General features: G+C 47.9%; 1 protein-coding gene across 12 annotated transcripts in view; it reads left to right on the top strand.

The window, feature by feature from the left end:
• Window positions 1–14,115, top strand: part of TBC1D24 (TBC1 domain family member 24) — a 29,767-nt gene that overhangs the window by 7,266 nt on the left and 8,386 nt on the right. For 7 of the 12 annotated variants that reach the window (XM_036409542.2, XM_045571410.1, XM_045571411.1 and 4 more), the window contains one exon: window positions 12,586–12,695. In XM_036409542.2, coding sequence (XP_036265435.2) covers window positions 12,586–12,695 — 110 coding nt within the window. Of the gene's footprint in view, window positions 1–344; window positions 415–9,258; window positions 9,411–10,569; window positions 10,597–12,585; window positions 12,697–14,115 lie in introns of those variants that run through there. The other 5 variants (XM_045571417.1, XM_045571414.1, XM_045571412.1 and 2 more) reach the window with 5 other exon arrangements.

Below are 14,115 nucleotides of genomic sequence, written 5' to 3'. Positions count from 1 at the left end.
CTGCTTGGGAAAGAGATGCAAGGAACTATTTTGAGTGGCTAATGGGGTTGGGACTCTTTCCTGCTTGGGGCCCCACATCATAGGCTCAGGTGCCACGGGTAAGACCTGCATTTGAACTTCTGACAGGTGGCAGGCAGATGGGCCAGCCAACTGGCCTGCGGTGCTGTGACTAATACCTAATGGTTAATGGTTACACCCTTTGTAGCTGGCACGTGCTCTCCATTGTGTGCTACCAGCAAAGGGCCCACTATCAAGTTCCCCGGTAACTGGCTGCCTGGTAGTCACTGTGGAATGCCAGTTGCCATTAATATTTGAGAAATTCTTGTGCTCTGTTTCAGGGCTGAGGCAGAGCATGGCTTGTCTTCCCGTCATGTGAAGATGCCTGCTCGGAGGGTCACACGCCTAAACAAGCTGGTGAATGTTCCCTGTTGTTATTGTTCCTCTTGGGCCCAAGTGGTTTGGGATTTTTCTGAGTCTCCATTTGTTTCCTTCTCTTGTTTCCTCTTTCCTGGGCACACTAGATATAGTGTGAAACCCCTGGCTCAAAAATCACAGTATAGTAGAAGAGCTGGACTCATAAGCAGGTCATCACAATGGGGTGCCAAGAGTTAAAACAGATTTGGATAAGGAAGGGGAGAGAGCAGCCCGAGTCCCCCTCAGTCCTGCCTGGGAAGTTGGGAAGGGCTGGTGAGGGAGGGGGCATTTGGGCTGAGGCTTGAAGTAGATTGGACCTAAAGGAGAACAGGTGTGTCCTGTCTTTCTTCCCAGCTGAGGACATGCCCTGTTCATGTGTCCCGGGGCTGTTGAACCTGCCGTTGGAGGGCAGGCAGGGCCAGATCCTGAAGGGATGGTTGGAGAACCAGAACATGATTTCAGGTAGAGAGTGGGGCAGAGCGCAGTGGGGGTCAGAGCTGACCTTTTTTTCTTAAATATATTTTATTGATTTTGTACAGAGAGGAAGGGAGAGAGATAGAGAGTTAGAAACATCGATGAGAGAGAGAGTCATCGATCAGCTGCCCCTTATACACCCCCTACTGGGGATATGCCCACAACCAAGGTACATGCCCTTGACCGGAATCGAACCCGGGACCTTTCAGTCCCCAAGCCGACTCTCTATCCATTGAGCCAAACCGGTTTCGGCAGAGCTGAACATTTTGAAGTCACGTAGGGTGTGTGAGGAATGGGAGATATTCAGGAGAGCAATTGGAAGTACAGGATTTGAGTTCACAAGAGGATTCTAGGTTGAGAAAAGGAAGGACTCCTGTAAAGGGGACATTTAAGAGGCAGGCAGAGGAACAGGAACAGCTACAGCCAGAGAGGTGAGGAGACAGACATGAGGGAAGGGTTTCGGGAGGCCCAGGGAGCGGAGCCCTGAGAGCATTGGGGCCAGCTGTGTGTGCTTCGGGGAGATAAGGGACCAGAGGTGTCAGTTAAATGATCTGACAGGCAGTGAAGGTGGGAGGGGTGAGACAGGGGTGGGAGACAGATGTAGCCTTCTCTCACCAGAAGTTTGACGGGGAAGGAAAGGAGAGGCGCAGCGGGAGCGGGGTGTCAGGTTCTGTGAGTGGCTGTTTTGGGGTCTCTGTAGCAGCAAAGAGGAAGCATTAAAGATGCAGGACAGTTGGGGTCCCTAGGAGGTGAGATCCAGGACCAAAGGTGAGGGTTCAGATGAAGCACAGGGTCAGAGAGGAGAAGAAGCGCCTGCCTAGCACCCCATTCTCAGGAGAGAGGGAGGATATGGAGCTGTAAGTTAGTGGGGGAGTGAGAGAGGGTGTCTCTGAGGCAGGCCGAGAAGGGCTGCCAGGTCATGAGCAGGGCAGCATGATGTTTCCCTCTACAGCTGGTGTTGGAGCATGGAGAAGCACTCTGTCAGTCTGGCTTCCCCTGAGGGCTGTTTTCCCCCCATTTTTTTTTTAATTTAAGGTATTATATGTGTACATATCTTATCATTGCCTCCCCACTCCCATACATGCCCTTCCTCCCCAGAGTTTTGCGTCCATTGGTTATGCTTATATGCATGCATACAAGTCCTTCAGTTGATTTCTTATCTCCCCCATCGCTCCCTACCCTCCCTGCCGTAATTTGACAGTCTGTTTGTTGTTTTACTGTCTCTGTATCTATCTTTTTGTTCATCAATTGATAATGTTCTTTATTATCCATAAATGAGTGAGATCATGTAGTGTTTTTCTTTCATTGACTGGGTTATTTCACTCAGCATGATGTTCTCCAATTCCATCCAGGTTGCTGAAAACGATAAGAATTCCTTCTTTTTTATGGCAGCATAGTATTCCATTGTGTAGATGTACCATAGTTGTTGTTTTTTGTTTGTTTGTTTGTTTTTAAATATATTTTATTGATTCTTTTTTTACAGAGAGGAAGAGAGAGAGATAGAGAGTTAGAAACATCAATGAGAGAGAATCATCAATCAGCTGCCTCTTGCACACCCCCCACTGGGAATGTGCCCACAACCAAGGTACATGCCCCTGACTGGAATCAAACCCGGGACCTTTCAGTCCGCAGGCCGATGCTCTACCCACTGAGCCAAACCGGTTTCGGCTGTACCATAGTTTTTTGATCCAATCATCTGCTGACGGGCACCTAGGCTGTTTCCAAGTCCTAGCTATTATAAATTGTGCTGTTATGAACTTAGGGGTGCATATATCCTTTTTGATTGGTGTTTCTAGTTTCTTAGGATATATTCCTAGGAGTGGGATTACTGGGTCAAATGGGAGTTCCATTTTCAGGTTTTTGAGGAAACTCCATACTGTTCTCCACAGTGGTAGCACCAGTCTGCATTCTCACCAGCAGTGCACGAGGGTCCCCTGAGGGTTTTGCCCACAGCTGAGACAGGAGCACAGAAGGGGCTTGATGGAACAGGTAAAGACATAAAGCTGAGCAGGCAAAGACATAAAGCCACAGGGGGCTGGTAGGTGAGGGAGATGGAGTCACGAGGGTGGGAAGGGGGCAACGAAGAGCTCTAGGAAAAGATTAGAAGAGAGTGGGATTGTGATATGCTACCTCTGGGTGCAGCAGTTTCTGGGGCTGACCAGGCTGTGGATAAAATGCTAGCAATATAAAGGCTTCTGAAGGTGAGGAGCTTCACACCAGGGCTGCCTACTCAACCCTCAAGCCCTGTGATGGCAGCCAAGGAATGGAAGCCATGAGCTGGGGTGAGAGGAGATTGGGTCCTGGGGACATTCTGGAGAGAGAGGGGCAGAGTCCTGGGGAAATACTAGGAGAGGGGCCAGCAGGGTCCTGGGGAGGTCCTGGAGAGAGGGGGCAGGGCCTGGGGCGAGCTGGCTGCTGTCTGAGCAGGAGGAGGAAGGGTGCATTCTGGGAGCGGATGAGGTAATGGGTTGTTTCCCACAGACAAGTTCCAGAGAAGGATGGGAGGTGCGAGTAAGGTGGGTAAAAAGAGGGCACCAAGGCAAGGGAATGTGGAGGATCAGTGACAGTGCTCACCTCAGTCAGTGAATGTCGCCAGCAGCCATCCATCGAATTGGAAGTTATCCCACAGCTGGGGGCCTAGGGTGAGGAGATGAGTGTCCCCCACCTGGGGTTCTAGACAAAGTCCTGAAGCTGTGTCTCGGGGCTACAGCAGATTCCTGCATTGGGATTGGGCATCTCCTTGGCCTGTCCCCATGACTGGGTGCGAGAACTGGGCCTCTTGTGAGGAAATCAAACTTGTCAGTCTTGAGAGGAAGGTTCCTTTATAACATAATAGGGGAGGATCCACATCACTGGAGTGCATTTTGCTCCAGGCCTGTCCCCACCCCTCTGGTTGTCCAAGGTGGGTGGCTTCAGGAATATTGCCTGACTCCTTATCTCCCTCCACCTTCTCCTGCACAGAAACCTCTCCAGCTGTCCCCTGGTCCCTGCCCCCCAAGCTAAGTTACACTCAGCCATCCAGATGTGCATTCCCCTCCTACACACAGGTTGTTTTCCCTCCCCTGTCTTGCTGCCACATTCCCCACCTGCCCCATCACTGGCACTCTGAGCATCTCCCTACTAGGCAATGAACATGCCCTGTAATTGCTGTGTCTTTCCTATCCTCAGACTTCCATACCTGAGGGCTGGAGTGAGGTGCTGTCACCTTTGCATACCTGTCTCCTGATGCCAAGGTGGTGTCGAAGGACTCAGTCATTCTGCTCTGTCCTGGCTTGCTCTGCCTCTTCAAGCTCCACCCCACTGGGGATTGATGGTCTCTAAGAAAGAGGGACTACCTTCTGGCCAGCATGGCTCAGTGGTTGAGCATCGATCTATGAACCAAGAGGTCACAGTTAGATTCCCAGTGAGGGTACATGCCCGGATTGTGGGCTTGATCCCCAGTGGGGGGCATGCAGGAGGAAGCCGATAGATGATTCTCTCTTATCACTGATGTTTTTATCTCTTCCTCTCCCTTCCTCTCTGAAATTACATATATATATATCATGGATCAGCAGGAGGGTGGGGCAGCGAGCTACAAGCTGGCGGTGGAGAGGAGGCAGGGCAGCAAGCTATGGGGGGAAGGGGTAGAGGGGAGAGCTACTGGAGGGCTGCAGCGAGCTACTGGCAAGCTACTGGCACATGAATTCGTGCACGATAGATAGATAGATAGATAGATAGATAGATAGATAGATAGATAGATTACCTAGAGAACAAATGTTCTGAATTCTGGTCTGGGAAAACTGAGAAGAGTGTGCATTTTTCACATGGAACTCTTTGGGCCAGAACAGAGCACCTTATTGCCCCTCCTTTCTGTCCTTGCCCAGTCAGTCATCTGTCAGGCTGGAGCTGCAGCCTCCTTCCTCTTAGTTCTTTGTTTTCTGGTTCCACTCCTGGGAAACGGATATAAGATTGCTCAGACTGGAGAGGAAGAACTGAGACACAGCAGCCGACATCCACAGAGCGTCCACCCTGTCCTGTGGTACAGTGACTAAGGCCCAAGCAGGCCGAGCCCTGGTCCTTCAGCTGAGAGCTGTTCTGGCAGCCAAGCTGGGGCGGTGAGCAGGCCCGGGGTGGGTGGGGGGCGGTAGGAGTGTGTAGGAGTCCTGGGAGTGCCAACCTCACTCTGCACAAGGGTGCCTCTTGCCCAGCGGCACCACTTTTGGCGCTTTGGAAGAGTCCTGCTGTGTGGGGGGGGGGGGTCTGTCTTTGAGGTCAACTGGGTGAGAAGTTCAGGAGCCAGCATGGGCCTCTGGGCTGAGGGCTGGGTGTCTGGGCAGGACCTTGGGTTCTGCCTCCAAACTAAGCTGCTCTGGCATTTGCTTGAGGAGTACTTTCAACTTCAAAATGGAGTGCTACCTCTGCCCCACCAAAACCCTGCCCCTGGGCCAAAATTCTCTTCAGTGCTTGGGTGCTGCCCCCCACCATTGGTCACCACGTCTGGTAGAATCCAAACCCTGTGCAGTCTCTTGGGTCCACCCCATCTTCTCCATTTTCCCTGGCGAGGCTTGGCTCAGCCTTCCTCATGCCTCCTCTTCTGGACTCTGCCCTCCTTCCTCCTGAACCACCAGGGGGATTTTTCTAAAATGCATGTCACCTGTTGCTTAGACTTTCCTCCAGCTCCTTAATGTGGAGGATGACATCCAGTCTTCTAGTGCAGCTGGCACGAAAGACGACCACCAGCCCCCCTCTTATCCCATCTTCAGCCACCGCCTGCCTTAGGCTCCCCAGCTTGCTGTGCCCTCTCTCATGCACCCATTCTCTACCTTCGCATTGGACGGTGTACTCCCCATCTTCATGGTACACTTGGGATATCATTGCTCCTTCTGCAGAGTTCACGTGGAGTCAGTGTCCTGCCTTGGTGGTCTTTCAGGGCCCTGCCCGGCCTCACAGCACTTCCTGCTTGGGCTGTGATCATTACTCTCTTGTCCCCAGTTGTCCTGCCCAGGACCTGGCACAGAAAAGGCAACTCAAATTTATCGTAATTCAATAAAAATTTGGGACAAGTGGGATCATGATGAGTTACTGGCTCCTCTCCTCTCACCCCCAGGAAAGTTAGTGTGACCGGAAGGTGTAGTGCCCATGTTGGTTGGTGGTTAAGGTGGAATCGCATGAAAGTAAATTTGTTCTCAAATCCAATTGTTTGGGGAAATCATGTTTCCCCCTTAAGAAGTGATAAACACAGAGGTCTTATGACTCATCAGACCTGGGCTGCATGTGGTGTTGAGAAGCCAGCCCTGAGCTTGCTGAAGAGGGAGCATGGATAGGCTGGCTGGCCTACATGGGAGAGGCGTCTTAGGCACTGTGGGTTTACTGTGAGTGTTCTGGAGACTGACAGATCAGGGATAGTTCTCTCTGTTTGGGGACCCCACAGGTACCTCTCCGTATCCCAGTTTCCTCTTCTATAAGGTGGAGCAAACCCCCATGCCATGGGATTGTCCTTAGAATTAGAGATAGAAATGCAAAGCTAAATCGCCTGACAACCAGCAGCTGTAGGATTTGTGTTTGGCAGTCCCTGAAGACAGGGTGGGAGAGGTCCTGATAAACCCCAACTGCTTGGTCCTGATGTCTCCCACCCCACTGTCCACAGTAAGGTCCTGCCCTTCCTTCTGAATCCACTTTTCCCCCAGCCCTGGTCCTGATCAGAAACCCTTGGAGGGCTGCATGCATAGCAAGTAGGTTCAGGGCTGCGTGGCTCCTCCCACCCCAGATGGCCACTTACCTCCTTCTGTGGGCACAGGTTGGGAGTTATCCGGTGGGGCTGTGGGCCTGCAGCCACTGCAGGGAGCCCCTAATACACTGGGTCTCATCAGAGTCTGATGTGAACTTGCCCTTGGCAGACCCAGGACAGTGTACTGTGGACAGAGGGAGCACTGGTCATCATGACAGGATGGGGAGCTGGACAGAGAGGTCACTGACATAGCAAGATAATATTTTGGGGAAATAGAGGTCACTCATTTCCATGGATGTTTTTCTTTTCCTTTTTAAGAAATGTTTGCTTTCCATCAGGTAGCCTGAATTCTCAAAACAGACACAGTAACTGTGAGAGAAAGGGATGTGAGGGTCAGTGGGAGGGGCTTTCTGGGTGGGAAGCAGCAGCACAGCACAGAAGGGGCAAAGGTCTGTCAGAGTAGCCACAGTGAGAGACTTGTGTGGGTCTGTGGGAGAACCTCAGTGGGGGCCTCCGGTGGCTGCACCTCTCTCGTGGGAGGGGGTACTCCGGCCCTCTGCAGGATTGATCAAGCATTGACCCGCCCAAACCCCAGATACCTCAGAGCCAATGCCAGGTCAGGGGACCCCAAGGAGCGCTAACTGAGATGCTCTTGGGACATCTGAGGTGCCCTGGCATGTCAGGCTAGACTGAGTGCTTTCTATAAACAGTCTCAGTCAATCCTGACAATTGGCTTTTAAACACATCCATTGAATCACATCCCTTCGCTGCTTCCCACTCTGAGTCCCTCTGAGCTTAGAATAAAATTCAAATCTCTCCCTGTGCATGATCCGTGCCGTGGGTATCTCTGCTGCTCGTGTTCTTGCTCACTGTGCTCTGCCCTATTTTCCCCAGAGCACACTAGGCTTGTTCCTGCCTCAGGGCCTTTGCACTTGCTCTTCTCATTGTCCAGAGTGACTTTTTCTCAGCTCTTCTGGCTGCTTCCTTCTCATCACTTAAGCTTAAGCTCAAATTGGGAGAGTTTGTCCTAACGACTCTAGCTAAAGTACCCACCACCCTGCAGACAGGCTTTGTGGTTGGTGTCCCCGTTATCTAAAATGATCACTGTCTGCAGTTCCTGGATGAGTTGAATTTTTTCCCTTTCCCCAGAAGTGCAGGCCAGGCCTAAAGCTGAGGATAAAGACACAAAATACAGGTGACCTTTGAACAACATGGGGATTAAGGGGCCCTCTTGAAGAGAGAATCAGGGGACCCATGGTGCAGTTGAAAATTCACATATAACTTTTGATTTCCCAAAAAACTTTACTAATAGCCTACTGTTGACTAAAAGCCTTATATAGTTGATTGACACATATTTTTGTATGTTAAATATATTTATATACTGTATTCTTACAATTAAGTAAGCTAGAGAAAATAAAGTAGTATTAAGAAAATACATTTAGCTTTAGCTAGTTTGGCTCAGTGGCTAGAGCATCGGCTAGCAGACTAAAGGGTTGGTCCCAGGTTTGATTCCGTTCGAGGGCACATGCCTGGGTTGTGGGCTCGGTCCCCTAGATCTTTCTCATCCTTGATGTTTCTATCTCTCCCTCTCCCTTCCACTCTGAAATCAATAAAAATATATTAATTTCAAAAAAGTAAAAAATAAATTTGGGATCTTCCTGCAATTTATTTAAAGAAATAATAAAAGCAAAGAAAATACATTTACAATACTGAAAAAAAAAAAAACAACAATCCTTGTATAAGTGGAACTGTGCAGTTGGAAGCTGTATTGTTCAAGAGTCAGAGGAACTTCCCTATATTCCAGGCAGCTGGGGCCAGCCCCCTCCCACTTCAGAGAACTAACCCTCCCCCCACCCCATTCCTGTGCAGTGAACTTGGGAGTAACCTTTAGGTAAGTGCAGTGTTTACAGTGAGAAACCATTTGTTCCCTTCCTCCCACTCTGAGTCCGAGGGAAAGTGCACCTGCTGGCAGGGCCCTGCTGGCTGCCTGCCCTGCACTGCCTGGGCAGGGGTGAGTGGAAATGAGAGAGGGATGTCACCCACACCCCAGCCAGTGAGCCCCAAGTAAGAGCTGAGCCCTTAGGTGTTGCATGGGGATTGATGATGGTGAGGCAGATTGTGTTTGTCAGCTCTGTTTTTTTGTTTGTTTGTTTGTTTGTTTGTTTTTAAATATATTTTATTGATTTTTTACAGAGAGTAAGAGAGGGATAGAAAGTTAGAAACATCAATGAGAATCACCAATCAGCTGCCTCTTGCATCCCCCCCACTTGGGATGTGCCCGCAACCAAGGTACATGCCCCTGACCAGAATCAAACCTGGAACCTTTCGATCCTCAGGCCGATGCTCTATCCACTGAGCCAAACCGGTTTCGGGAGAGAATCCAAGATGGCTGCACAGGTAAACACCCAACTGCAGCCACACACAACAATTTCAATAAAATACAACTAAAATATAAAATGGACATTACCCAGAACTACAAACCGGTTTTGGCAGTCAGCTCTGTTTTACAGACAGGCACCTGCCTTTCAGGAAAGAGCCATGGCTTGCTTGAGGTTCAGGCAAACAAGTGGCAGAGCTGGACTTTGAAGCCAGGCTTGTCTGACTTGAAACTGGATCATTTCCCATTTGTGCTCCTGCCTCCTTTCTCTCCCTTGACCTTTGTCAGGAGCTGGGGGACTGTGGAGGACAGGTGAAGCCATGTTTGGTGTTGGGGAGCAGGTGATGTAGACAGTGCTGTATGATGGCTGCATGCTGCAGGTGGAATAACAGGGAGAGAGCATCACTTCAACCCTAAAACTTACGTAAGCTCCAGAGTGTGAGTATCTAATGGAATGGTTTTGTTTTTTATCTGTTTCCCACCTCCTGAGTTCCCCGTCTCAGTAGCCAGCCTTGAAAATCTAGGTCAGCTGTGTATATGCATGTAAATATAAGAAAAGGCTTTGGCTGAAACCGGTTTGGCTCAGTGGTAGAGCGTCAGTCTGCGGACTGAAAGGTCCTAGGTTCGATTCCGGTCAGGGGCATGTAATATACCTTGGTTGCGGGCACATCCCCAGTAGGGGGCGTGCAAGAGGCAGCTGGTCGATGATTCTCTCTCATTGATGTTTCTAACTCTCTATCCCTCTCTCTTCCTCTCTGTAAAAACTCAATAAAATATATTTAAAAAAGAAAAAAAGAAAAGGCTTTGTAGGATATAATATGTGAGCAGTGGTTGATTATCTTAAGTGGAAGAGGGAGTAAGAATTAAGGGAAGAACAGGATTTTACATTTTTACTCTGTAATTGTGTACTCTTTGACTTTTTATGATTATGCATTTGTGTAAAAAGGAACCTAAGAAAACCATCCCGGACCTGGTTTTATAGACGCCTAAGAAGGTCACTGCGAGCCTGTTTGTCCTGCCCCAGAAACAGCATGTTCTCTCTCTGGAGGGAGGCTGGGGAGGAGGCCTACGGGGTCCTGGAAGCTCCTTCAGGGTCTCCTGCCCGTGATCTTTCCTCAGTCCCTCTGAATCCGTGTGTCTCTGGGCAGCTTTCTGCAACAAACAGAACTGTGGGTCCTGTCTGAAGGAGCTTTGCAAGGTGCGATAATCACTTTTGGAGTTTCCAGTTTAATATTCAACCTGAATCTGAGGCCAGTTGAGTGAGGGTTGGTGCTGTCCTGCCCTGCTCTTGTTCTGTTTATAAACATGTTTATTGCCCCGATAAGGAGCTGGTTCTTTTCACACAAACAGGATGGGCCTGGGGTCCCTCCAGAGGTTTGTGGGCTCAGAGCCTAGAATGAAGGATTTAAAGGCTATGGGTGATTTGCACTTGGAAGACTGTGGAGTGCAGCCTGGGCATGGTCGTGGGTGTGTGAGTGGGCCTGTTGGCCTGGTCTTCAGAACATGGGAAGAAGGAAATATTCACTGCCTTTTTTCCCCCGAACAGAGCAAACAAATCAACTCCAATTTGGGTGTTTTTTCTTCTGGCAGCAGGCCTGGTTCTACTGTGGGTGAAGCTTTTCTAGTGGGATATATTAAATGGATTTTGTCAGAAAACTTATTTTAATTAATGTTTTCTGTGGGAAAGCACGGTATCAATGGATATACTCTATATCAAACGGAATTGCAAACAGGGACTTGAACAGATACTTATATACCCATGTTCACAACAGCATTATTTATATTGCCAAAATGTGAAAATGGCCCAAATATCTACCAGCAGGTGAATGGATAAACAAATTATACTCTATTCATATAATGGAATGTTATTTAGCTATAAAAAGGAATGAAAATCTGATAAATGGGGGCAGGGACAGGGATGAACAGGTAGAGCACAGAGGATTTGGGGCAGTTAAAATACTCCATATGATACAGTAATAAGACTATATGTCATTTTACATGTGTCCAAACACATAGAATGTATAACATCAGGAGTGAGCCCTAACTGGTTTGGCTCAGTGGATAGAGCATTGACTTGCAGACTGAAGGGTCCCAGGTTCAATTACAGTCAAGGGCATGTACCTTGGTTTCGGGCACATCCCTAGTAGGGGGTGTGCAGGAGGCAACTGATCGATGTTTCTCTCTCATTGATGTTTCTAATTCTCTATCCCTCTCCCTCTCTGTAAAAAAATCAATAAAATATATATTTTTTAAAATAACACCAGGAGTGAGCATTCATTAATCTGTAGATTTGGGGTGATTATATAATGTGTCAATGTAGGTTCATTAATTACAATATAACAAATGTATAACTCATGGTGGGGGATTTTGTTGTTGTTGTTAATCCTGACCTAAGAATATCTTTTTCATTAATTTTTAGAATGGAAGGGAGGGGGAGAGAAAGAGACAGAGACACATTGATGTGAGAGAGACACAGATTGGTTGCCTGCAGCACACACTGCCCAGGGCCGGGGATTGAGCTTGCAACCAATACATGCCCTTGACCAGAATCAAACCCAGGACCCTTCAGTCCATGGGCTAACGTTCCATTCACTGAGCCAAATGGGCCTGGGCATGGTGGGGGAGGAGGAAGCTATACATATGTGGGGGAAGTGGTATATGGTAAGTCTCTGTGTCTTCCTTTTAATTTTGCTGTGACCCTAAAACTGCTTTAAAAAATGAAGTATTGCCCTAGCCAGTTTTGCTCAGTGGATAGAGCCTATAGACTGAAGGGTCCTGGGTTTGATTCTGGTCAAGGGTACATACCCGGGTTGCAGGCTCCATCCCCAGTAGGGGGTGTGCAAGAGGCAGCCAATCAATGATTCTCTCTCACCATTGATGTTTCTATCTCTCTCTCTCTCTCTCCCTTCCTCTCTGAAATCAATAAAAATATATTGAAAAAAATTTTTTGATGCATGCTATAAACAGATGAACCTTGAGGACATTATGATCAGTGAATAAGCCAGACACAAAGAACAAATATTGTACTATTCCACTAATATGAGGTATTTAGAATAGTCAGATTTTTAGAGACAGAGATTACAATGGTGGTTGCCAGGTGAAGGGGGAATGAGGAGTTAGCGTTCAGTTTGGGGGGATGAAAAGATTTTGGAAATGGGTGGTGATGATGTTGCACAAACAACAGTGTGAATGTACTTAATGCTACTGAACTATACACTTGTAAATGGTAAATTTTTATGTATATTTTACCACAAAAAAGTATCAAAGTGCTTTCTTTTTTTTTTCTTCTTTTTTTTTAAACATATTTTATTGATTTTTTACAGAGAGGAAGAGAGCAGGATAGAGAGTTAGAAACATCAATGAGAGAGAATCATCGATCAGCTGCCTCTTGCACACCCCCTACTGGGGATGTGCCCGCAACCAGGTACATGCCCTTGCCCGGAATCGAACCCAGGACCTTTCAGTCCGCAGGCCGACGCTCTATCCACTGAGCCAAACCGGTCCCGGCCAAAGTGCTTTCTTAAGATATCTTCTCACAATACAAGTCTTACACTATAATTCTTTACTTTCCACTCAATGTTCTTACGATATTTTTTGGTTTCTATATTTTCAGATGACTGTTCTAGATTCAAGAGAAACTGGAATGGTCTGGTCATTTACCAGAATTCACTGAAGCAAACCCTTCCGACATCTCCGGACACTTCCACCATCGCAGGCAGAAAGGTTAGTCTGAGGTACATGGGCAGCTATTGTAAAGGCCAAGGACAGTAGCCTTTAGCAAAAACTGTTATATCGTGGTATTCTCAACATAGACTTCTGTCTTGCTGTTCACCTGCAGTGACTTATCAGCCAGAGTCTCACATAGCACATTTTCTCCATTTTTAAATGTCTGCCTGAATTTCAATAGTTGCCTCAAATGGAGAGACAGGGTCAAATCCCCCAGTACTTCTGGTTCATTTGCATATAAAAATGTCTAATTTTGCCTTGGCCAGTGTGACTCAGTTGGAGCATTGGCCCACACACTTAGGGGTCTCAGGTTCAATTCCCAGTCAAGGGCATGTACCTGAGTTACAGGTTTGATCACCAGCCCCAATCAGGAGGCAACCAATCAATTGTCTTTCTCAAATAGAGAAATGCTTTTCTCCCCTGCCCCCCACCCCACCCGCTTCACTTCCCCTGCCTAAAAATCAATGGGAAAAATATCCTCGGGCCCTAACTGGTTTGGTTCAGTGGATAGAGCGTTGGCCTGCAGACTGAAGGGTCCCGGGTTTGATTTTAGTCAAAGGCACATGCCCAGGTTGTGGGCTTGATCCCCAGTAGGGGGCGTGTAGGAGGCAGCTGGTCAATGATTCTCTCATCATTGATGTTTCTATCTCTCTCTCCCTCTCCCTTCCTCTCTGAAGTCAATAGAAAATAAAAAATAGTGATATATATATATATATATATATATATATATATATATATATATATATATATCTCCATCCTTGGGTGAGGATTAACAAACAAACAAGAAGTCTAATTTTGAAGCTGTAACAGCTTTATTTATTTCTCAGCCCTGATGTCTACTCCTCACTAGTATTTCTCCTCTGGAGTACCTGCCTAAAACCTAGCTAGCATGTTTAGAAGGTTAAGAGCTGGCCTCTGAATTCTAACCCAGGGACAGTGGGGCAGAGTAGGGTGTGCCTTCCTCATGATACACAGCTGGTTAAAGGCCTGAAACCCTTGAGAACTGAATGAAACAAAGCATATCTTGACTTAAATACAATAGGTCCCTTTAGCCAATGGACCCTTCCATAGGCCCGCAGGCCACAGGACGGTGGTGTGTGGGAGCCTGTTAGGCCCGGGACCCCTCACTGAGAGTCGTTGTCGGGCTCTCTTTTGAAGCTCTTCCAGGAACTTGTTTCTAGCCTCTTTTTTTTTTCTTCTTTTTAAAAAAAAAAATATATTTTATAAATTTTTTTACAGAGAGAAAGGGAGAGAGATAGAGAGCTTGAAACGTCGATGAGAGAGAAACATCAACCAGTGCCTCTTGCACACCCCCTACCGGGGATGTGCCCGCAACCAAGGTACATGCCCTTGACCGGAATCGAACACGGGACCTTTCAGTCCGCAGACCAACGCTCTACTACTGAGCCAAACCAGT

The sequence above is a fragment of the Pipistrellus kuhlii genome, unplaced genomic scaffold (genome assembly GCF_014108245.1).
Source record: "Pipistrellus kuhlii isolate mPipKuh1 unplaced genomic scaffold, mPipKuh1.p scaffold_m20_p_4, whole genome shotgun sequence".
NCBI classification, from domain to species: Eukaryota; Metazoa; Chordata; class Mammalia; order Chiroptera; family Vespertilionidae; genus Pipistrellus; species Pipistrellus kuhlii.
The sequence above is the reverse complement of the archived record's forward strand: the minus strand, read 5'-3'. Positions and strand labels throughout refer to the sequence as shown.